A 23,314-nucleotide genomic window follows, 5' to 3' on the forward strand; every position below is an offset into this window, starting at 1 on the left:
ACAAGGGAATCACCAAGGATATCTAGGACCAAGTGGTTCACTATAGTGAAGAACTCAGTTTACTGTGAGAGTCAGGCAATTACCAAGTCTTGGGCAACTTTTTTTCTTTTTTCAAGTTCGTTCTTTTTTTGCCATTAGGTTGAGTCGCCCAGATTCGGCAAGCCGACTTGGGAATAGGCAATCCCACTTGGATCGGTAAGTGCCCTACCCATACCCCCGCTTCTAGTTTTTCAAATATTTTCTAATACCACTCCTTACAAAAGGTCAGTTTCTTGTTTGCCATACCTTGAGACAAGCTAGACACATTATGGTGACGACTGTTCTACAACTTTATTATACCAAAACCAATGTCCAAAAATTCGGCTGCCCAAGGCGTCCTTGCTCCTGAGCGCCTGCCTAGGCGACCAAGGCGCAGCCTAGGCGACCAAGGCGCAGCCTAGGCGGTCGCCTCAAGCCAGGTGCTTTGGAATAAGGCCGATTAATGGGGTAATATCCCTTGAGCTTCCAATTCTAAGAGTAATGTTCACAGTAAAAGGGCGAAAATTCAAGTGAACAAGGTTCAATCTTATATGTGTTGGGATAAGGAAACTACGAATAAACACATGTACTGTCAAAAATATCAATAAACAAATGAATACTTACACATGTGCTCTCAACAATAATATGACTTCGATGTGTTGGGCAAGGGAACTATGAGTAAATAAATAAATACCTCAATGTGTGCAGTTGTTTATAAAAATATTAGAATGGTATTGTAGCCCCTACAGAAAATCCCATGTAGAAGTTTGTTTCTACATGTGTAAGTGGTTGGACATAGATGGACATCTACGGCAGTTGTTTATAAAAATATCAATAAAAACATAGATTAAAAGTGTGCTTTCAAAATTTCTACACATGTAAGTTTTTGGACATGGATGGACACATAAGGCAGTTGTTTATAAAAATATTAATCAATATATAGACACCTGTCCATCTAAGGCACTTGTTTATAAAAATATTAATAAAGACATAGACACTTACAAGTGTGCTCTCAAAATTTCTATAAGTGTAAGTTGTTGGACATCGATGGACATTTAAGGCAATTGTTAACAAAAATATTAATAAACACATAGACACTTGTCCATTTGAGGCAGCTGTTTATAAAAATATCAATAAACACATAGACACAAGTGTGCTGTCAAGATTTCTACACGTGTAATTATTCCCTAATTATTTATATCATTTATCTTATTATCTATAATTATCTAAGAAGATAGATAATACTTGTTGAGTTCAAGTCTAAAGTTCCAAGTGGGCTCGCCACAAAACTTAGCCAAATCCAAGCCTTGAAACTATGTTAAAATGAGGGAACCAAGAAGGCATGGATATTCTGGCAGCTTAACTGACACTTATCCATCAAAGTAATTTAGGTTTATGGTGACAACATGAAAAAACCAAATTCTTTTTGTCAAATGCTAGGGCATAAAATACTTGCCATGAGAACAACTCGATTTTGATCCAACAGCATATGGTGGACACCGATTCTAGGCAAAGATGTGTCTTTAGACTTCATAATTGAAGAATTGAAACTCCAAACCAAATTTGACCAGAGAACACACAAGACAACCTCAAACCAAGAAAAATTTCAAAAGATATGCAAGGGTCCTGGATTTGACTCCGGATTTTTTATAAGCAACCTTTTGATTTACACTCTCCCACAATTTGGTAGTGAGAAACCTCCGACTGACTTCAAATCTCAAGCTACATAGTAACAAGACAAAACCAAACACAAATATACCCATAGGGCTAATGATTCTTGTTTACCCAGCATAATTAAGGCAAGGGATCTCTGCAACTTTCCTTGGCCCCCAATAGCATTGAGGATTTAGGAAAAGCCCAAATTCTCTCCTACTCGTGGGTAATCCTCAAGCATCTTAGCCTCTAACCTTCTTCCTAAACGCAATACTTTGATCAAGCTTACAACCTCCACGAGGATAGGTTGGATTGGGCCAATTCTCACCCTAGCAAGCTCTCTAGGTTGGGGACTCAAGGAGGTTGGGATGAAAATTCACCCAAGCCTACAATTCTCTCTCTAAACCTTTAATCAAATGTCCAATTAATAATCAACCCCTCAAAATGGCCAAGGGGTCGGGAACAGTTCCCAAATTTCTCATTGGAGGTCGTGATTCCCATTCAGAAGCCCGATTCAACGATTCCGACTAAGAATCTTCACGGAACTTTGTTTCCGTGAAGTCCAAAATCTTGATTCCTTATGTTAGGAATCTCGATTCCAACACTTATAGAATCTCGTTTCCAATACTTATTGATTCTTAATTCCAGAATTGGTGAATCTAGGGGTGGCAATGGAACCAGATCTGGACCCGGCTAGGGAGCCGAGGACCCGTATGGGTCCAAAAATTTCACCCAGAAGGTCGGATCCAGGTCCAAATCTTGGATCCGAACACTATTCGCGTCAGGGTCCATGTGGACTCGACCCAAATAGTATTAATATTTAAACAATATTTAATATGTAATATTTTAATAAAATTTAAATAAATATAACCATAAATTTTTAGATATAATATTTAAATAATACATGTATATATTTAACATAATATTTGAATATATTTAAATTATATTTTTTTTTATTTGTGGGTTGGGTCCGGGTCTGGGTCCCATAAATTTTGTTCGGGGTCCAAACCGAACCCGACCCATTGCCACCCCCAGATGAATCTCGATTCTATACTCGTTGAAACTGGTTTCCACATTTACCAGAAATTTACCGCTTCCCTCTTTTCTTTTTTGCTTTTTTCTGAGATGCTTAGAAGTTTTGAAGGCATCAAACTTCTCGAGCTAGACACTCAATCTCAAGCTAGAAGGTGTATTCATATTTTTTCGCATGAAATGACCAATAGAAACCAAAGTGATGGTCATTCTCTAGTTAATTCTTTAAGTATGCACATATTGATCCGATGGCGAGATTGCAACTTCAATATATTAGAAATAATGTAATACAAATAATATAAACATACATGTATAGAAATGTCTGTCAATGAATGGCATTGAGACATGTATTGTTTACCTCTTAGTTCCCACTCAATTCCAAAGATGTTGGAATCTCGATTCTATAAATGAAGGAATCTCGATTTCATATTGGTCGATTCCAACTAGGTCGAAAACTCAATTCCAATGAGCTTAGAATTTCGAACCATCTTTGTAGGGATCTCAATTCTATTTTGGATGAATCTCAAGTCTTAAAAATACGAATTTCATCCCCCATGATTCCTCTTGTACAGATGTCGGTTCCAAAAACAATAATCTTCCAGCCGCGGCAGTTCCATGCTTCCGATTCCTAAATCGATTGGGTTTCCAAATCGCTTCGGGTAACTATGGGGTGGGGTATTTACAGAATTGGGGATGAAATTAGAGGTTTGCCCCTTTTTTGTATCTTAGCGGCAAGTCAGTCATGGGTTTAAGGCCAAAACATCACCCATTTGACATTGGAACATATGCCCTACTTCCATCATCAATTTTCCTTCCCATTTTAGCTCAATCACTATGGTTCTTGTACCAATTTTGCTCCACAGATCAACGGGAACTTGAGTTCAGAATCATTTGGCACAAATCTCACCAAAAAACTCCACATATTCATGAAGTTATAGATAAACTTCAGCAGGTCCTATTTTCGCCTCCAATAGGCTTCAATTTGTTCTTAAGCCTTGGGGCCAATGCTGCCATGAGCTATGTAAATTTGTGAAGGATTGAGTGAAGACTATATCTGCCAATTTTTTTCAGCTCAAAATACCTTATGGTTTCAAAGAAATTGAAGAGAGAAGGCATGGGGTAGTGCAGCCTGCTACAAGCCAATGCCCCTTTGTAATCTTTGCTTTGGTATTAAACCACTTTGATATTTAAATGAGTTTGTAGAAAGTGAATGAGGAACATTCCCTCCAATTTCAGTTCATTTCACCATGGGATTTGAGGGAAATCAACGGAACAAAGCTCTGGGATCATTGCAGCCTGGGGCAGTGCTCCTATTTGGAATTTGTGGTGTCAATGTAGCCACAATCAGTGTGGCACATTTCCTAGCGTCAGTGCAGCCAGTTAGGACCTCGGCATGGCCAGTTTTGTGACTCTCAGGAAATGGGTCAATTGATATCAAAAGGCCCCAAATTTAGGGTGATGAACCAAGGACACCCTAGATTAAACTTCCACCCATTTCGGGCTCATTCTGACTTCTCCATACCAAGGTTTCAAAAAACGCTTGGCAGCCTGCCTGGCGCCCAGCCCCTAGGCGGGCGCCCAGAACCTCGGGCGCCAGGTAATTTAAAAAAAACGAAAAACGCCTAGCCTGCCGGCCCAGGTACATCCGCCCGTGTAGGGCCGCCTGGGTCTAGGAAGGCGGATTTTTGGTCCATGCCGCCTAGGCGCCAGGCAGACCGTTTTTTAAAACAATGTTCCAAACTGGGGTATTGACCAGATTTACCCTTATGATCCAAACGACAGTTAGGTGTAGTCCAGTGACCTAGATAGCTTGATTTTTGCAAAGATGTCCCTCTTGGCTCATCTTTTAGTATCCTCTGAATTTTGCCTCATTCCAAGGCTGTTTCGAGGCCTTACAGAGGGCACTTAGCCTAGCTTGAGTTAGGGAGTTTAATTTCAAGTTATACTTAAGTTAGGACTTTTTAGTCAAAAGTTATTTGTATGGACAAATATTGTCCAAAACAATAAATTTTCAATATAAATAGGGGTGTGGATGGGCTGGAGAGGCATTCACGCATTCCCCTTTTCAGAAAAAAAGAAACACTTTTTCTTGGAAAAAAAAGAAGCCTAAAATTGAGCCCTACGTGGGAGGAAGCAATAAGGTTTTTCCAAAATTACATGTATCAGGGTGTTTTCTTGCTGATTTCTATTGTTTCTTTAAGTTCTCTACATCAACCTTGCCGAGGCCGAGTTACTCAGCTGAGTTCAAGTACACTAGGACAAGTCTTCAAACATTGATAGAGAGAGAAGAAAAGAACAGGAAAAAAAAGTAAATAATAAGACTAGAATAGAGAAGGAAATGTGAAAACTCAAAGGAAGATAAAAGGTCTAGACCCTAGTTGATATGGCTAACAATTGAAAGAAAAGGGAATGCAAAAAAAAAAAATGCAAGATGTTGTGAGAAACAAATGCGCCATGCAAAAAAGGAAACAACAAAAGAAACCCAACAGAAAAATTAAGAAACCAATCACTTGACAACAGGACAAAACAATTTTCAATGCATATAATTATTGATAAATATGTAAATATGTAAGGAAAAACACAAAACAAAAACAGTTTTATCCACCTCAATGTCAAGAAGGCACCACAACCACGATGTAAGTACCATGCCTGCAGCCTTGTAGTTATGTTTAGCATATTGAAGGATTGGGTAGCTCCACAATACCATTAAACAAAATAGGAAAGGAATAAAGCACAAAACAATGACAAACTTAACAAGAATGAAACAAATATATTAAGCAAACATTACGTTCGAATCACCTAACATAAAAATGTAAACCCAGAAAAGAATCAGATAACTGGAAACCTCTAAGCACCTCAAATAAAAGGACACATGTATTCAAGAATAACAGGCTACAAAATAGGAGATCACAATGAGTGTTAAACAAAATACATAAAAAAAACCAGACTTAATCCAACGAGATGAAAAACCAATATGCCATTCTAGGTTCCCAATAGTTTATTAGGCATGCATCAGAAAAGAGCATGTGATCCACGATACCATGGAACACCAAAACCCTGATTTTCAAATTCGAATGCTGACATAGAAACCCATAGTAAAAACTCTCCCAAAATCATGAAAAGAAGGAAAAGGAACAACAAGTACATAATGATGGTAAATAAGATAATTAAAGAACTGACCTTTCTTGAAGAAATCCTAGGGCTGAGTTGGCATCGAAACCAGATTGGGTGAGAAAGGTGTGCACATCTTCAACGAATGAAGCAGCAGGTATTCCCCTTCTCTCTGTTTCTGTTGGAGATGAAAATGAAGTCGCCATGGCCCTCCCTCTCTCGAGGAACCAGCACGACACTGAATGGTTTTAAAAGGAAGACATCGAAATTTAAGAGCCCCTTATTCGGGTCAAAATATCTTTGTTACCCTTGAGCGGGAGGAGGGAATTCTTCCATTGGTTCGAACTGCGAAATCGCTTGCATGCAAAATTCAAGGTTCTAAATTTTGGAATGGTATACCACGCGACCACTTATTCACAATTACTACTAGTCATTAAATATTAAATTTGATGGTTTGGGATGTGTTATTGGAGTTATTTTTTTGAATTTTAAGTCCAATCAATGACATGTTTGTAATCGTACAATTTGAGATATGAGAGACAAGAGTGATTTTGATCTCTTTATATTAAAAATAAAAAAAAATTGTTTAATACGGGCCCGAACTACATTTCTACATAAGCGGTCTAGAAGTATAAAGCATCCACCTTAAAGATGGATGCAAATAAGTGGTCCATCTAAAACAATTGAAACTAACGGTCCAAATGTTTTGTTAATAAAACTATTATTTCTAGTTCTTTTAAATTAATTCATTTTTTCTTTGTCCAAAAATTAATTCATTTTTCTATATTTCACGATCTCCATGTTGGAGATTAGGTGTCCTTAAAAATTAAGTCTAAAAATCCATCTCAAAAATATATTTATTAAAGGCCGCATTTCTACGTGCGCAAGCTTGACCCGCATGCTAACCGCGTCCAAAAGCAAATGGTCTCTTTGCATACTTTTACTTAAAATTTGGGAGAGAATCTTCAAAAATTATATTAAGGCTATTTGTTTCACCCCAACTTTTAAATATATATTCTTTTAATTCTAATGAACATTCACAAAAAAAACTCAAAACATAACTCGAAAAATAATTTTTTAGCTTAATTAACCATTTTTGTATCTAAGCTTTAAAAACATTATTTTCTTTTCTAAATTGTTTAAATAGATGTATTATCATTAAATTAACAATTGTAAAAAAATAAACATTGATTTTGAATTCTTAAAGGTGTAGATCTTGAAATTCACCAAATTGATGATCTAGATTCATTATTGGAGGAGACTCATTTTGACAATATCTAGGGTACAAATTGAATTTTATTTTTGTGAGAATTATTATTGGCATGAAAAGAGTGTCTGCAAAATTTTAGGAATCATATACAAATTGCTTTATGATTATTTGAATTTTGAGTTTGGAGACACTTAGACCTAGCCCTTCAAAAATTGGATGGTCTCGATTCAATCTTGTGGACACTAGTTTTTTCTAGTACATTGAGAGTTTATTTGAGATTTTTATTAACTGAGATTAGTCTATGGCTTGTAGATATTACATCCGCAAAATTTTGAGATCTAAAAAGTATATGAGATCTAAAAAGTATCCTTTAGCATGTATTTTGCTCGAAGGAGTAAATGAATAGTACACTCCTACCGGAGTAGGAAGTCTTTTTGGATAAATGAAAAGCAACCAATATATAGTTATGTTAAGGTGCTTAAACATGGAGTAATTTATCATTGTACTCAACAAAATTTAGACATTTTTATACTCTTATTTTGTACATAAGGTATTTTTTTAATAAGGATATTTTTTATCATTAAGATGGATGTGACGTTATCTATATAAAGTATGACATCACCCATGGCCACACTAAAAAAAAAGCTCTATGTATAAAACAAGGGCATATATGTGTCCAAATTTTGTTGAATATAATAATAAATTACTCCATAGTGTGAGCACCCTAACATAACCCTATAAAATAATTTATTATTTTACTTAACAAAATTTGAACACATATATACCCTTGTTTGGTATATGAAGCTTTTTCTAGAATGACATTTTTGGTAATTAAGAGGGGTATAATGTCATCTGCATAAGGTGTAACATTACTCACATAAAACATTAAATGAAACTAGTGTGCTTCATATAGGTAATGTCACACTCATATGGGTGATGTCATATCCCTCTTAATGACTAAAAATATCCATATTAAAAAAATCCTTGTACAAAACAAGGGTATAAAAGTGTCAAAAATTATTGAGTGCAATGATAAATTACTCTATTTGAAGGTAAGCTCTAATTTGATTATTTAGAACCTAGGCTTTGTACAAACTGCACTCTAACATATTATAATTAGATATATATACATATATATATATATATATTATTTTCACCTCACCCTACAAAATCTCTTTCTTCCTGTTGCACAACAAGCTCCCTCGTAAATCTTATTCATTCAGAACTAATTCCAAGCCATTCAAATCCCCCTCCCCCTCTTAAATCTCATTCATTTAGTGCTAATCCAAGCCATTCAAATGCCCCCCGCCCCCTCTTCTCTTATTTGCTCAAAATGTGAATGATCAGGAAGCGTAAAAAGCAAAGGTACACAAATTGATGATGAAAGTTCATCATCCCTTTTGAGGAATACCTCTGTATGATGGATTACATATACATAGTGAATAATACAAGTTCATCATCCCTTAAAGGATTACCTCTGTATAATGGATTACATATACATAGTAAATAATATGATTCATAAAGAAGAAACAATACATCTCGCCTATAAGACATTAGATGACTTCTCTAATCTCCAGCTACTACTAGGTTTCTTTCACTTTTTACTCTTCTTCACATGGAATTTGTCTATCATCTTTGTTTTTAGGAAAATTGTTTCGTGCGGGCTGGACTGCATGACTACATATGTGGTCCAAAAAGTGTAAAGCATCTATTTTAAAGATGGATGCAAGTAGGTATTCTATCTAGAAACAATGGAATCTAACGGTTCAAATGTTTTCTTACTATAATTATTATTTCTAGTTTTTAAAATTTATTTATTTTTTCGTATACATGATCTCCATGTTAGAGATTACATGTCTTTAAAAATCAAGTCCAAACATCCATTTCAAAAATAGATTTATTAATAGTCCCGCATTTCTACATATGCGGGTTTGGCCGCATAGAAACCCGGTCCTTGTTTTTATTGATCGGCCTATCTGGGCATATCTCTCTTACCTCTCCCTGCGTGTCTCTCGAATTCACTTCATCATTCCTTTTATGTAATGTCTAACTTTGACATCATGGATGTTATCCATAAACATCACCTAATAGCGGATTATGCAACATTAACCTCTGCTATTAACTTTTCCATATTGTCAAAACATTAACCCAACACTAAGTTGCAGACTATTTTTAAGTTGATGAATTATCGAGTCGAATTTGCTAATTCAGTGTCGCATCGGTCGATGCCGGACACTATAGAAATATCTTTAAAATGTGTCAAAGATAGATTTACCAAGGGCTGCACTGAACAATTATGGACTACCCTTGATATAAGCTCTATATGAGCATGAGCCAAGGTTTGATGATTGCCAAAGGGTTGACATGAGCTTTGTATTGAAATAGGAGTCAATGTATAGCAACAATAATGAGCATGAGCCTCCTCGGATACACATCGCTCTTGATAAAAGCTTTGTAGAAGCATGAGTCATATTAGAGATTGATCTTATCAGCCATAAGTTTTATTTGTAAATTACATATTGAATTTTTACTTAAATATTAGATTGTGATAAATTTTTGAAACCGTAATCCATAAATTGCAAAGTAGATTATTGATATTGTTCAGGACCCTAATTTATAGATTTACTACAATTTTTTGAAACCCTAATCTTACATACTATTTATTTTAATTTTCCAAAAGCCTTATTTGTAGATTACTTGAAAAATACATGATATATTACACTAATTTCTCAAATCCTAATATACATATTAGTTGCTATAAGTTTTTGAAACTATAATCTATAAATTGGACGCAATTCTCCCTACTTATTGAAGAAGGGTTGTAGCCATTCTACTCTATTTGGACGGCGTAGATTTTGTGCACATTTTAAGAGGGAAACCAGGTCGTTTTGGTGCTTTTCCTTTCCCCATCACATAGATCCCTTCACACACAGTGCTGGTAACAAAATTCAAAGAGAAGCCTAGAGATGCCATGAAAGAATATACAAATAAACCTAACCTATGTCAAAGGAAAGTGTAATATTGTCTACTAGGTTAATATGGAAAGTATATATTGTAAAACAAGATATTGTACCTATACGTACTGATTACAATATACAACTTCCATATTAACCTAATAGACAATATAGATTTTCCTTTCACAACCTATAGCTCTACAATGTTAAATTTAAAAGGTTTCGAAAACCCTAGTTTTCCTCCCAAGTATCCTAGGGTTTTCCTCCCAAGTATCCTAGGTCATTAGCTTTATGGATGAAACCAGTGGTATCGTCCATGAAAACCTAAATTTCTCTCAGAAGGTTTCTATCACAACACTATTGAAATTAGTGGTGAGGAAAATCCAAAAATACTAGTGGTTTTTTTTTAGAAAAATCACATGGTGATGAAAACCCGATGAAGCTAATTATTCTAAAAATAATAAAAAAATCCCACCTCTAATTATGAATAAAAAATTGAAGTTCTATGTACCGTTGATATCAATATTGAGAAGCATCATCCTGTGTTCTCAAAATTTCAAAGTAACTTTGATATCAATATTGAGAAGCATCATCATGTGCTCTCAATTTTTCAAAGTAGCTTAAAATGGTCTTTAGAGTCAAATCTAGATGAGATGAATCACACACTTAGGGTGTGTTTGATAACTGGACGTTAGGGAGGAAGAAGGAACTTCCCCATTACTGTAAGTTTCGTATTTGATGCACGGAACTTATACAAAAAGTTCCATCTAAAATGATGGAACTTAAACTAGGAACTTGGTTCCTCAAACCCTATTCTGCCTCCCTCCTTATTTTATATTTATATTGGTAATTTATATTTTGTATTTATATTTATATTATATTATAATATTTTATTTTATATATTATATATAATATAAATATATATTAATAAAATAAATATAAAATACACTATATTATATATTATATTACGTTATATATAATATATATTTTATATTTTATTGTTTTATTATATAATATATTTTATTTATGTAATATATATTTACAATATTATATATAATAAACATATATATTAATAAGATAAATATATATAATATACTATATTATGTTATATATATTATATAGTTATAACTAAATTATTAACATATTTGTATTATATAGTATATATATTTATGTAATATGATATATTTCATTATATAATATATAATATATAATATGTTTATATATATAATATATGCTATATACTATATATTTATGTATATAATATATTATTTATGTATATAGTGTATTTTATATTTATATTATATATATTGTATATTATATACAATATATATAATAGATATTTATGCAATATAAGATATTTTATTATATATATTAAAAACAAATATAAAATACACTATATTATATATTATAGTATGTTATAAATATTATATATTTATATTCAAATTATTACCATATATTTGTTTTATATTATTATATAATATATATTCATTTAATATAATATAATATATTACATGATATAAAATATAATATATTTTGTTGTATAAATTTTATGTATGTAATAGATATTTACAAAATAATATATACTATAATGTTTTATGTCTAATATAAAAATAATATTTAAATAAACATGACTTTATATTTCGACAGGTTGTCAAACACACACTCGAAACTTCCTTAAATAACTTCTTTCTTCCTAGCAAAGAAGAACTTACAATTTTCAGGAGACATTTACCTTCCAGTTATCAAGCATACCCTTAGTGAATAATTCGTTGCAAGAGTAATGATGATCCTCATATTTGAGCGAGAATTCGAATGGGTTTTTCAAAAGGGTTAACCAGTAGTCTGAACTCTAAATATTTTTTACAAAAATTAGATTATTATAATATTTGAAACCTTAATTTTTAGATTAATGAAAACCAATCATTAGATCACTAAAAGTTTTTGAAATCCTAATTTGCATATAATAGATTGGATTACTGTAATTCTCGAAACTAATTTACATAATATTGTAAATTATATTGTTATGTAATTTACTATATTTTGTGTTTAACTAGATTGTTGTAATTCATGTATAATTAGATTACCATAAACTACAGTAAAATCTAAATTAAAGTAATTCATGTTTAACTAGATTACCACAACATACAATTGTTCATATTTAGTTAGATCAGCCAATTCATATTTTCCACGATTGGAGGGATCACAAAGTTAATATTACACAAAATTTGAGCCACTAAGTACTCGGAATTAGTACGAACAAAGCTAAAAAGACAACCTTTGAGAAATAAGAAACACCAACCGCTTAAATAGCAGTCAAATCCTTCAGGTTGAGCAAATCTGATTTCTTCATAAACCCTTTGGAAATTTCTTATTTTCGATTGCTTTTCGGTTTTGATAATACTTGATGTAAAGAGTTTCTCCCACGATGTTGTCAATCAGGATTGCTTCTCAAAGGATTGCCAATAGAACTATGTCTTGTCAGCTTCTTTCTGGTTCTCAAAGCTTTGATCAGTTTGATTATGCTAGTTGGGCTCAATTGTGCCGCTAGAATATTAGGATTTTTGAGAAATTATATTATCAAGTTGTATGATTTGACTTTATGAGACAGTATATTATCATTAATTATATTACTAATAATTGAGCAATTGAGCAAGCATTTTATGAGAAAATAAGAGAATTTGTTAATCATGTCTTCATGTTTACAAGAGTATACACAAGTGATTTAAAAAACGCCAGGTCGGTAGGAATCACCCGGTCCGACCCAAAAATCGGTAACCCCATTCCGGTTCTGCATATATATATAGAAAAACAGTGGAGTCAAGAAAGGAACCGGCCATTCCGTATAGTAAAACGACACTTCTCTACAGTAAAATAGTGATCCAGACTGCTGATTTACCAATTCAGACTAGTTTTTGGCTGGTTCACTATTTTTTCACGTGTTTTTTTTTTTGCAGGTGTTTTCTCTACACAGTAAAATGACAATTTAGACTGCTGATTCACCGATCAGGACCGATTCTTGAGGTGCCACATCTGATCACCTATTCGTTTTTTAAATAATTGGTATACACTATTATTATGGACATGTTATGATTTAAAAATAAAAATAAAAACAGTTTTTTGATAATGAAAACAAATATTTTAAAAGCAACACAGCAGAAAACTTCAATCATTGTTTTCTGAACCATCCATCTTCACTGGTAGGGCTATGAGCCTAGTATTTGGTGAGCATTTATGTTGGGGTGTGTACGCTGGAATTTGAACGTAGACCCTAGTGTTGTGGCCTTACACCCTAACTACCAATCAAAGAGACTGAACCCTTGAAAAGAATGGTGTTTTGCAATCTAATACCTTCATTGAAGGGTACATATCCCTAATTTGGTGGCTTTTTTACTTTTGTTATGCCCTAACCAAATGTCAACCTGTTTTCTTTGTTTTCTATTGTACTTTCTTCCCTTTTCTTTATGATTTTAATATGATTTGTCGTGCTATGGTTTGGTTTTTGGATTTAATACTTCAACCTATTCTAGATAGGCTTGTGATATGGATTAGTTAGGGTTTTGGAGTAACTAATTCATTGATGGGTTCATGCCTAATCCTAGCTTAACTATAAAATATACAAATATGATAGCTTTATGTACTATTCATGTTGTGTATCGTGGATAGAACCTTCCAAGCTGGTGTATGTCTTGCAACAACCAATCAATTATGAACCACTAAGACCTCTTTGCCTTTTTTTATTATTTTTTTTAAGAGGTCGACGCGCATTAAATTGTAGAATTAAGGGGCACCTTAAAATCTCTCTAAAAAGGCTGTTTTGTTGATGAAAAAACATATGATTGATCATCATGGAAAATATATGGATATGGAGAAAAGAAAGATTTTTCAAATGTCAAAATAGTACATCTTGCGATATTATCTGAAAAATCCATTTTCATGATGTTTATATATTTATAAATCGGCTTGATTTGAACCACTTTTTTACTTTAAAATTTTGCAACTAGAGAAAAAAATAGAATCTCGTGCCATCTTAAGAATTTTCACCCCAAAATTACATCTTATGACAAAATTTGAAAATGCATCTTTTTTTTTTTTTTTTCGCAAAGTCAAGATGAGGAATAACATATGTGGCTGCAACATTGATCACCTTCTGAATCAGCTGGGTTTGAAATGGGAATAAGTTTTTGGAAAATTGTTTCACGTGGGCTGGACTGCATTCCGACATATGCGGTCCAGAAGTATAAGGCATTCATCATCTTATGCAAGTAAGTGGTCCATCAAAAAACAATAGAAACTAATTGTTCAAATGTTTTCTTAATAAAATTATTATTTCTAATTTTTTAAATTTATTTATTTTTGTATATTCATGATCTCCATGTTCGAGATTACATGTCATTAAAAATTAAGTCCAAAAGTCCATCTGGAAAATAGATTTTCAAGAGGTGCCGCATTTCTACGTGTATGGGTCTCGCTGCATGCTAACCGTGTCCTATGTGTTTTTTTTTTTTTAAATGTCTTCAATAAGAGCATTACAAATTTCAATCAAAGAAATATACCCTTTTAGGCCCTAGATGTGAAAAACAATGGTTGGTGATTACTCAACTAAATGGAAAAATGTGATGGCCAATCTTGGGAGTGTGATTTATGGTGCTAAAAAATGTCTTGCTCTTATTGTTTACAATCCTAATTTGAAATACGAGAGGGGAAAGGTTTCTATGCTTTCCCTATAGTATAGAAGTTCTATCCTCCCTCTACCATCCAGCCGTCCAATTTTGACCAAGAGAGCCATTCACCATTTGATCTTAGATCCGATGTCTCAAAGTATTTTATTTTTAGTTTTTTTTATACAGATTGTATGAATATGAAATTTGGTACGTGTCATCTTTTCATTGGGGCGCACCTATAAAAAATATTAAAAATAATTTTTCGATAAAATATAATGACCAAAATACCCCTTGAAATTTTCAAATGTATTTTGGTCATTTTATTTTATGGAAAATATTTGTTTTATATCTTTCTCTAGTGTGAGTTTAATAGAGGAACGGACGTCCAAAATTTGGTGTCAAAATAGTTTATAAAATAAAAAATAAAAATAAAATAGTATAGAGACGTGACATTGTGATTGGGGCAATCTGAACCCTCCATTCAGAATGGACGGTTGGATAAAGGGGAAGATAGAACTTCTATGCTTCATGAGAAAAACATAAAAGAGAGAATATTTAAAGGAAAAAGTTTATATAAAGTCAAGGCTCTAAACAATCAAATTAGAACCCACCTCAAAAATTTCACTAGGAAGGTTGTTTTGATGCCCAAATATCTTCAAATTGATCATCTCGAAATCAAGATGCATGGACATGAGAAAAAATTAATTTCAAGCTTTAGCGATAGTACACCTCGTAACATATTTTTGGACCGTCAATTTTCAAGATTTTCATAGATCTATTTAATCTACACTATTTTTAAAGCTTTAAATTTTATAATTAAAAATAGAAATATAATTTAAGGCTATCACAAAGATTTTCAATATTGAGACCACATTTCTCGATACTATTTGAAGGTGTGCTTTATTTTGATTGTTCAGAGTCTCAGCTCTATACAAACCGCACCCATATTTAAAATAAAAAGCTTGAGAGAGAGAAACAGAGAGAGGTAACTTATGAAGCACACACCTAAGGTTTCTTTTGCTTGTTTTTTTTCACTTTTTTCCTGTGAATATTAACGTGTTTTCCTTTCCTTGTTTTTATGGTAAATTATTGTTTACGATCCTAATTTGAAATATGAGAGAGAGAGAAGTGAGAATTCCATTAGAGAGAGAGAGGGGTGAGAATTCGAATTCCATTAGAGAGAGAGAGAAGGGTGAGAATTCCATTCTATTGAAGGGCCTAATCAAATCAGATTTCCTCATCTGGAGCTGAGAATCCCATTCTCTCGAAAGGTCTAATCAAATAAGATACAAATAAATCAATTTCCTCATCTGGTTCACACTCATTTATCAAATTAAATCAAATCAAATCAAATAGGCTAATCCAGAAGTTATTTGCCTTGCAAGCAAGACAATATGCACCTGCCCAACCAAGAGAGAAGGAAAAAAAAAAAAAAAAAACAAGGAAAAAGAATGTACATAATGTGGATTTACATTGACACTTCACTCTCACCCACTCCTAAGTTGGATGAATCAGAGAAGAAATCAACCATAATTTGCATAACCTTGACCTGCATTTGCAAACAGGTAATATAGTCTGCTGTCTCCCTAAAGAGACCATCCAAAGCCTCTGATTCACCATTGGGAACAAGCTTCTTCAAGGCCTCCACCCTTCTTCCAACCCCATCAACACACCTCTTCCTCTTCTTACTCAATGACCTTGCCTTTCTCTCCCTACCCAAAACACCATTCATCCTCCCACTTCTCCTATATTGAATTCTCAAAGCCCTCTTCCAAGAATAACCATATGGAGAGTGGGAGAGGGCCCTAAGTTGTAGGGTCTTGGTACCCTTCAAGCTAAGAGATGGAAGTAGGGATTGTATGTCTATTCCCATAACTTTTTTGAGCTTTTGGAGAAGAAAGAACCACTTGTTTTGGATCCCAAGAAATTTTTCTATTGCCTCTTCACAAGGACAACTCAAATGTCTTTGGATGGGGTTTCTATCACTTGGAGGTTGAGAGAGGAGGCTTTTAAATGGTTTTGCAAACCCTAGAGAAGCCTTGAAGGATAACCCTAAACATTATTGTTTATATTTCTTTGTTTTTGGACAGCAAAGCAAGCCCCCCTCCTCCAATTTAATCGTGTTTCCAAGAGTGTGGGATTCATGAATAGAGAGAGAGAGGAGAGGGGCTAACATGGGGTGGGCTTTGGGCAATTCTGATAATGCACATGCACTCACATGATTCCTTAAAACCTACCAACCTAACAAATAGCTTTTTCTCCCTTTCACACCACTTGCTTTCTCCTTTCTCATATAACACCCTGGATTATTCCTCATTCCCTACAAATACAATGCACCCAATGTGCTTGTAGGGGGGTCCTGTACCCTCAATACAGCTAAGCTAATAACATGTGTCACTAGGTGGAGGTGGGTCTCTTCTGATGTTTCCCTACAAGAAACCCTAGGGATTTCTAATCCAAAACATTGTTGATGAGACCCTTTGTCAATGTGAAACACAAGGGAGCCTTAAAATCTTAATGTTGGGATAAGGTGGGCAATTTTCCTTTGATGTTCATTGAACCTAAGGATTTCAATGTCCCCTAATCTTATTTATATTAATGGTTATAGATAGGAAGGGGGCTTATGTACTTGCAAACTCTTTGTGTCGGTTACCATAACAGGAAGAGGGGGACCAATGCAAACCATCACTTCTATAAATTCTAATGAATATTTTCCCTGTGAGACTTCTTAGGCTTCAAATAGCTTACAGTTTAGGGAAATTAGGCACCATTTTTGTATGATTGAGTGGGCACATCATCACGTGGTTATTGTCTTGGCCCCTCTCTATTATAGTCGATGTGTGGATAGAATTGAAGGAAAAATCGGGCGGTCTAACCGGTAACCGCCTGTTAGATCGGAATCGGTTTCGGTCGGTTTTGGTGACCGGTTGGGTATTTTTACTTTTAAAAGAAATTATATAAAATCTCAAAAAATAAGGGATTTTACTTGCAATGTATTTTTCAATGTTTTTCATCATTATGGCAAATATTGGAAATTGTTTTGGCCATTAATACTTATTTTTACATCTTTTTATAGAAAATTTCAAAATTACACCTGAGCACAAATCGATTTTTTAAAATCCATTTTTTCATTAATTTGCTTTGTTTAATCATTCTTTAAATATATTTTTCATATTTTATTAGATTTGTTTGTATTTTTCTAACACTTTTTGACCGCCCAGGACTTGTTTGGTTAGAACGGTTGAACTGACTGGTTTATCAATTAGGCTGGTTGAACCGCTTCCAGGTCTATGTCTGGTTAACCATTTTGGTTCAATTTTTCCTACATTGGTGGAGAGAGAAGGTATGTCCTCTAATAACCGTGTTTACATGAGTAATCTGCACCTAGAAAAAGTATAGCATCCTAGCATTAGGGTTTCAGACAATAGTTAGCACTTAGCACCTTCAACCATCCTATCTGAGTTGTTGGTCCACTAAAATGCCTATCAAGAAAATATGACGAACTTTGAGTGGAGGAATGACCGATGGTGACCACATATTTGATGGCCCGCGATATACTAGGGAACTGCAATATTCTAGGGGAACTCTGTGATCTAGCATTGTCTTTTTGGTATAGTAATGAATTATAGTTACAAAGACCCACCGAACTGGTGATTCAATTAGTCGAACCATCGAGTGGTGCTTTGCCCGGTTTGGTTCAAAGTAAAATAGACTTGGTTAATAATCAATTAAAAACAGTACTTGATCGATTTTGGCTGGTCCAACAAATTAATTTTGACCGATTTAACCAGCTATACAATTTATGAACAATTTTTTATATACATATTTCATACTACGAGTTCAACTAAGTGCTAAATCGATTCCGACTGGACTAGACTATTGGGTTTATGTGGCCTTTAAACGTCTTATGAGAGCTTGTATGAGCATTTTATATAGTGAAACATAAACTTAGTGGGAGTGTGGTCATCTTGTGGACCATACTAGGCAAACGTAAGTTGTCGATACTCAGACTAAGCTCGACGTGTTAGGCCAGTCGAGTTTGGAAAAACCCAAGATACCTGGGCATAGTTATCTATCGAGAAAGGTTTAGTGGGTTAGCCCTTGATAAGGTCGGAATATAGTCAGATGAGAGCTGAGAGACTATGTGGTCATTATGTGTGATGAATAGCCTTTATAGACAGGGCTAAAACCTCATCGTCATATCATCACACTACATGTACATAGATAGTCGTTTTGAGATTCGCCAATGAGGGTGAAACGTGTATATATACGAGAGATTACCCCTATGCACCATAGTGTCATGGTTGCATCATGGTCTGGAGGATCATGATTTTTTGTCTATAGAGGAGAACCTGAAATCCATAAATTGGGATTACGTCTCCTAGTCTACTAGCTGACTTTAGTGGTCCAATCTTGAGCCCCTACAGTAGACTGTGGGACTGCTAGGTCAGTTTGAGAAAGCTAGGTGGATCATGGCTGCAGTTGAAGGTGGAGTGCTCCCATATTTTGATAAATTCCTAGATCTAATGGATTCGATTCCAATTAAAATTAATTAGTTTTAATTAATGATTTTTAGAATATTTATTTGAATTTTTGTGAATCTTCTGATATTTTATTTTTGTTATTTGGATTTATAAACTAGATAAATTAATTTTTCAATGCTTTAAATAAAATATAATATTTAAAAATTTTAAATACAAAATAAAATATTTTCTAAAATTATATGAGATTTTCCATAAATATGGGGGTCAATTTAGAACATGTGGGATTGGGTGGGGCCCGTGCCCACCAAAGGGTGGCACTCCCCACCTATAAGGACTCACTTGTATTCTTTTTGGGTATAGCCAATTGGATATTTGAAATATATAAAGTATATTTTCTTTATTTAAAGATTTAATGGGAATAGATCTAGTAAATTGAGGATAAGGCTCTGGCTCAAATCTTTCATCCCACAAGTCTCATTAAATCGACAGTCAAGATTTGACCTTATGAATTAAGTCAAACCCCAAGGCATAGAAAGTCTATAAAAAGAGGCTCTCCCACCTTATGAAATCTTTACACCTATTTTCTCCTCTCTCTAATGGTTTATCTCCCTCTCAAAGATATCTCTATAGGTGGCATGCCCCACCTAGGGCTTCAAGATCTCTCCCAAGTTTTTCTAAAGGAAGCACGCTCCAACCAAAATCTCTCTCAACCCAAGAGGCACGCTCAAGTAATATCTGGCCAACTCTCTCAACCTAAGGGGTATGCCGAAGTAATCTCTTTAGCCAGGGGGCATACTCAAGTCATCTCTCTCGTTTCTAAGTGGCACACCTAAGCCAATGTTAGCTTGTAGTGGTTTGATTTTTGGGTAGCAAAGAAGTCAAATGCTATGTGGACGACCTGGTAGTCAAATCAAATAGCAGGGGAAATCACATAACAAGTCTCAGAAGAGTCTTCATGAGGCTTCGCCTCCACCAGCTCAAACTGAATCCCTTGAAGTGCACCTTTGGTGTGTGATCAGGGAGGCTCCTGAGATTCATTGTTCGATACAAAGGCTTGGAAATCGAATCCATCAAGATCAAAGCCATCCGAGAGATGCCTCCGCTAAGAAATCGATAGTCCTGGTCAAAAAGAAACATGGGCAGATCAGGGTGTGCATTGACTTTCAAGACTTGAACGCGGTCTGCCCTAAAGATGACTTTCCGCTTCCCTTTATAAAATTACTGATTGACTCCACCACCAACTGTCAGGCATTCTCCTTCATGGATGGCTACGCTGGCTATAACCAAGTAAGAATGGCTCCGGAGGAGGAGGAATCCATAGCCTTCTTGACACCCAAAGGTGTCTTCTACTACACAATGATGCCCTTCGGCCTAAAAAATGCAGGGGCCACTTAGGAGAGGATCTCCTTGCTAGTAGATATCTCCCTCTCTCTTTGATCTATCTCTCATCTATTGAAAGATTAAGCCAAAGGGGCTTAAGCAAGACTAATGCATTGAGGCTTTAGGTAGTTGATTCTAAATTGAGATCCATAGCTCTAAAGATAAAGTCAAAGGGGCTTGAGCAAGACTAAGGCATTGAGGTCTTAGGTAGTTGGTTTTAGATCGAGATCCATATACCGTCGAAAATTTTTTATCATATGTAGGAGAATCAAGAGACCGATCATAGATCCCGAGCACCATTGGAAGGAAGAGACTTGGTGTGGGGTGTGCAGGGTGTACTAAGCTCGGTTGAGGTAATATCTTGTAATTTTAATTTTTTAAATCTTTATTTGTGATTTGATCTTCTCTTCCCATAAATCAATGAGTTAAGGTTTTGATTTAAGGAATTGTATTCAATAGTGGTAGCAAGTGAGAATCATGTTTTTTTTTTCTTTTATTTATTTATTTCAAGAGTTATTTGTTTGTAATTGAATATTGTGAGTGGTCTTGCCGGTGTAAGAATAAAAAAAATAAGAAAAAATTTAATTTATATACACCGTGCTTGATCACATAGTCTAACTTTTATAGATCCCTGATTCTATTCCAATCCTAATAACACTAAATGAAACAACCTGAACATCCGTTGCTGACATCAAAGGATGGAAAAGTGGTAGTAAATTACTTGAAACCCAAAAGCTGGTATGGTACACAAACCTTTACATATTAGTATCCAGGCCACAACCTTAATGTACCACGTGCCAGATGTCTCCATATTTTTTGCTCTTCATGCACCTTGAGACGTACACTTCCACATAGTATGTTTGGAGGTTTATGGCTCTTGATCCCTTTGTTGTGTTAGGCAATACATAGAATTTGATTCTTTAGACATTTCAATATCATTGATTGTACTATGCCTTGACAGAAATTAAAAAAACGAAAAAAGGGCTCTTGTCAGAATCAAAAGTTACCAAAAGCGCCAACATTGGCTCACATCTATTAAGTCATACTCCTTCCTTTTCTGGTGCAACATTTTACTCCTGCCTAAAAGTTTTGTCCTCTTATTTTGAGTTGTCCTCTCTCTCTCTCTCTTTGTAAAATTCTCAGTGGAGATGAGTGTAATGCTAAGGACATGACCATGTGGTTTATGATCGCCAGATCAACCGTTTGGGGTGATATAGGTAGCATATGGGCTTTAGGCTGGGCCTATTTCAAACCAGGTTTGGACCACATGTTAAGACCTGCAGGCTAGGCCTAGTAGGTCCAAATTTGTTTTTTTTGTTGCCTAAAAATTCTTTAATTCATGTTAACATATTTTTTTCCTCATATTTATATGGAAACTTGCTTCATGAGTCGGGAGACGCATTCTTACATTTATGCCCCCCAAGCATAAAGCATCCATCTTAAAAATGGATTGCAAACGGGTGTTCCATCTAAAAATAGTAGAAACTAACGGTAAATGGTTTCTTCATAAAATTATTATTTTTAAATTTTAAATTTTATTTATTATTTCCTACTCATGATCTCCATGTTAGAGATCATGTGTCCCTAGGGTCTAAAATTCCATCTCAAAAATGAATTTTTATGAGGGGACTTGTTTCTACATGGACTTACATAAACCTTGTACTATTTATCTAAGGCCCGGCCAGGCCCAGCCCAATTTTTTGTGCCAAGGTTCGGGCTACATTATCGTGATTTCAGCCAGGCCGAGACAAGGCCTATCTTGCATGATTTCGGGCTGGGTTTGGACCAGGGCTGGTCTGGATTGAACCCAACCCTTTAATAGCCAGGATGCATGAATCAATCGTTGACTTCTTTGTTGGAGCCACTTCCTCATTGACTCTCCAACCCACTAATGGGACGGTGATAACGTTACATGGTTATTCAAGGTGATAGTTTTAATGGATAACATTACATAGTTATTCAAGAACTAGTCTTAAGCCAACTTTATTAATGAAATGAGGCTTTTATTTAAGGGATGTGGTTTGTATAAGGCTGAGGCTCTAAACAATCAAAGTAAGAAACACCTTCAAATGGTGTCGAAAGACGTTGTTTCAGTACTAGAAATATTTATGATGACCTGGAAATTTATTTTTATATCTAATTATAAAATTTAAAGTTTGAAAAATAACATAGATCGAGTAGGTCTATGAACACTTGAAAATCTTTAAAATTGACGGTCTAGAAAATGCATTACAAGATGCACTATTTATGAGACAAGAAATCTAGTTTTTCTCTTATCTATATATCTTGAGGTCGAGGTGATTGATTTGAGGATTTTTAGGCATCAAAACAACCTTTTTGTAAATTTTTGATGTGTTCGTTAATTTGATTATTTAGGGCCTCACCCTTAGATACATTTTTTCTTTATTTAAGTATAAAATAAAAGTGTATACTTTTTGTACAACATGGTCATAATCACCCCTAGCCATTTGATTCAAAATTGGCTGACTAAGAGGCGTACCTTTTTTATTGCCCTCAAAGTCAATGGAAAAATTTCTTTAACATTGCGATATGCCCTTAGCCTAACGAGTTCTTGTCTAATGGCTAGGGATGATGATAATATTCTTATATCAAAGACAGACGGCCTTGCATACAAATAGCTTGTGTAAATCTTTTTATTATATTTATTTTATCAATTTGATTGTTGGTATCTTCATTTGGGATTCAAGTTCTACTAGTATGCAATACCATTACTTTGAAATTGTAGTGCGTTTTAGTTTTTTGGGAAAAGTTTATATAGAGCTGAGGCTCTAAACAATCAAATTCGAGCCT

General features: G+C 34.6%; 1 protein-coding gene across 1 annotated transcript in view; it reads right to left on the bottom strand.

The window, feature by feature from the left end:
- Positions 1-6,035, bottom strand: part of PFD3 (prefoldin 3) — a 31,186-nt gene extending 25,151 nt beyond the window's left edge. Inside the window, exon 1 of the mRNA XM_020665397.2 lies at positions 5,884-6,035. Within this exon, the coding sequence (XP_020521056.1) occupies positions 5,884-6,020 (137 nt within the window). The 5' untranslated portion in view covers positions 6,021-6,035. The remainder of the gene's footprint in view (positions 1-5,883) is intronic.
- Positions 6,036-23,314: the final 17,279 nt, after the last annotated feature.

Source organism: Amborella trichopoda, chromosome 2 (assembly GCF_054954075.1).
Source record: "Amborella trichopoda isolate Santa Cruz 75 chromosome 2, AtrichopodaSantaCruz75HAP2 v2.0, whole genome shotgun sequence".
Classification (NCBI taxonomy): Eukaryota; Viridiplantae; Streptophyta; class Magnoliopsida; order Amborellales; family Amborellaceae; genus Amborella; species Amborella trichopoda.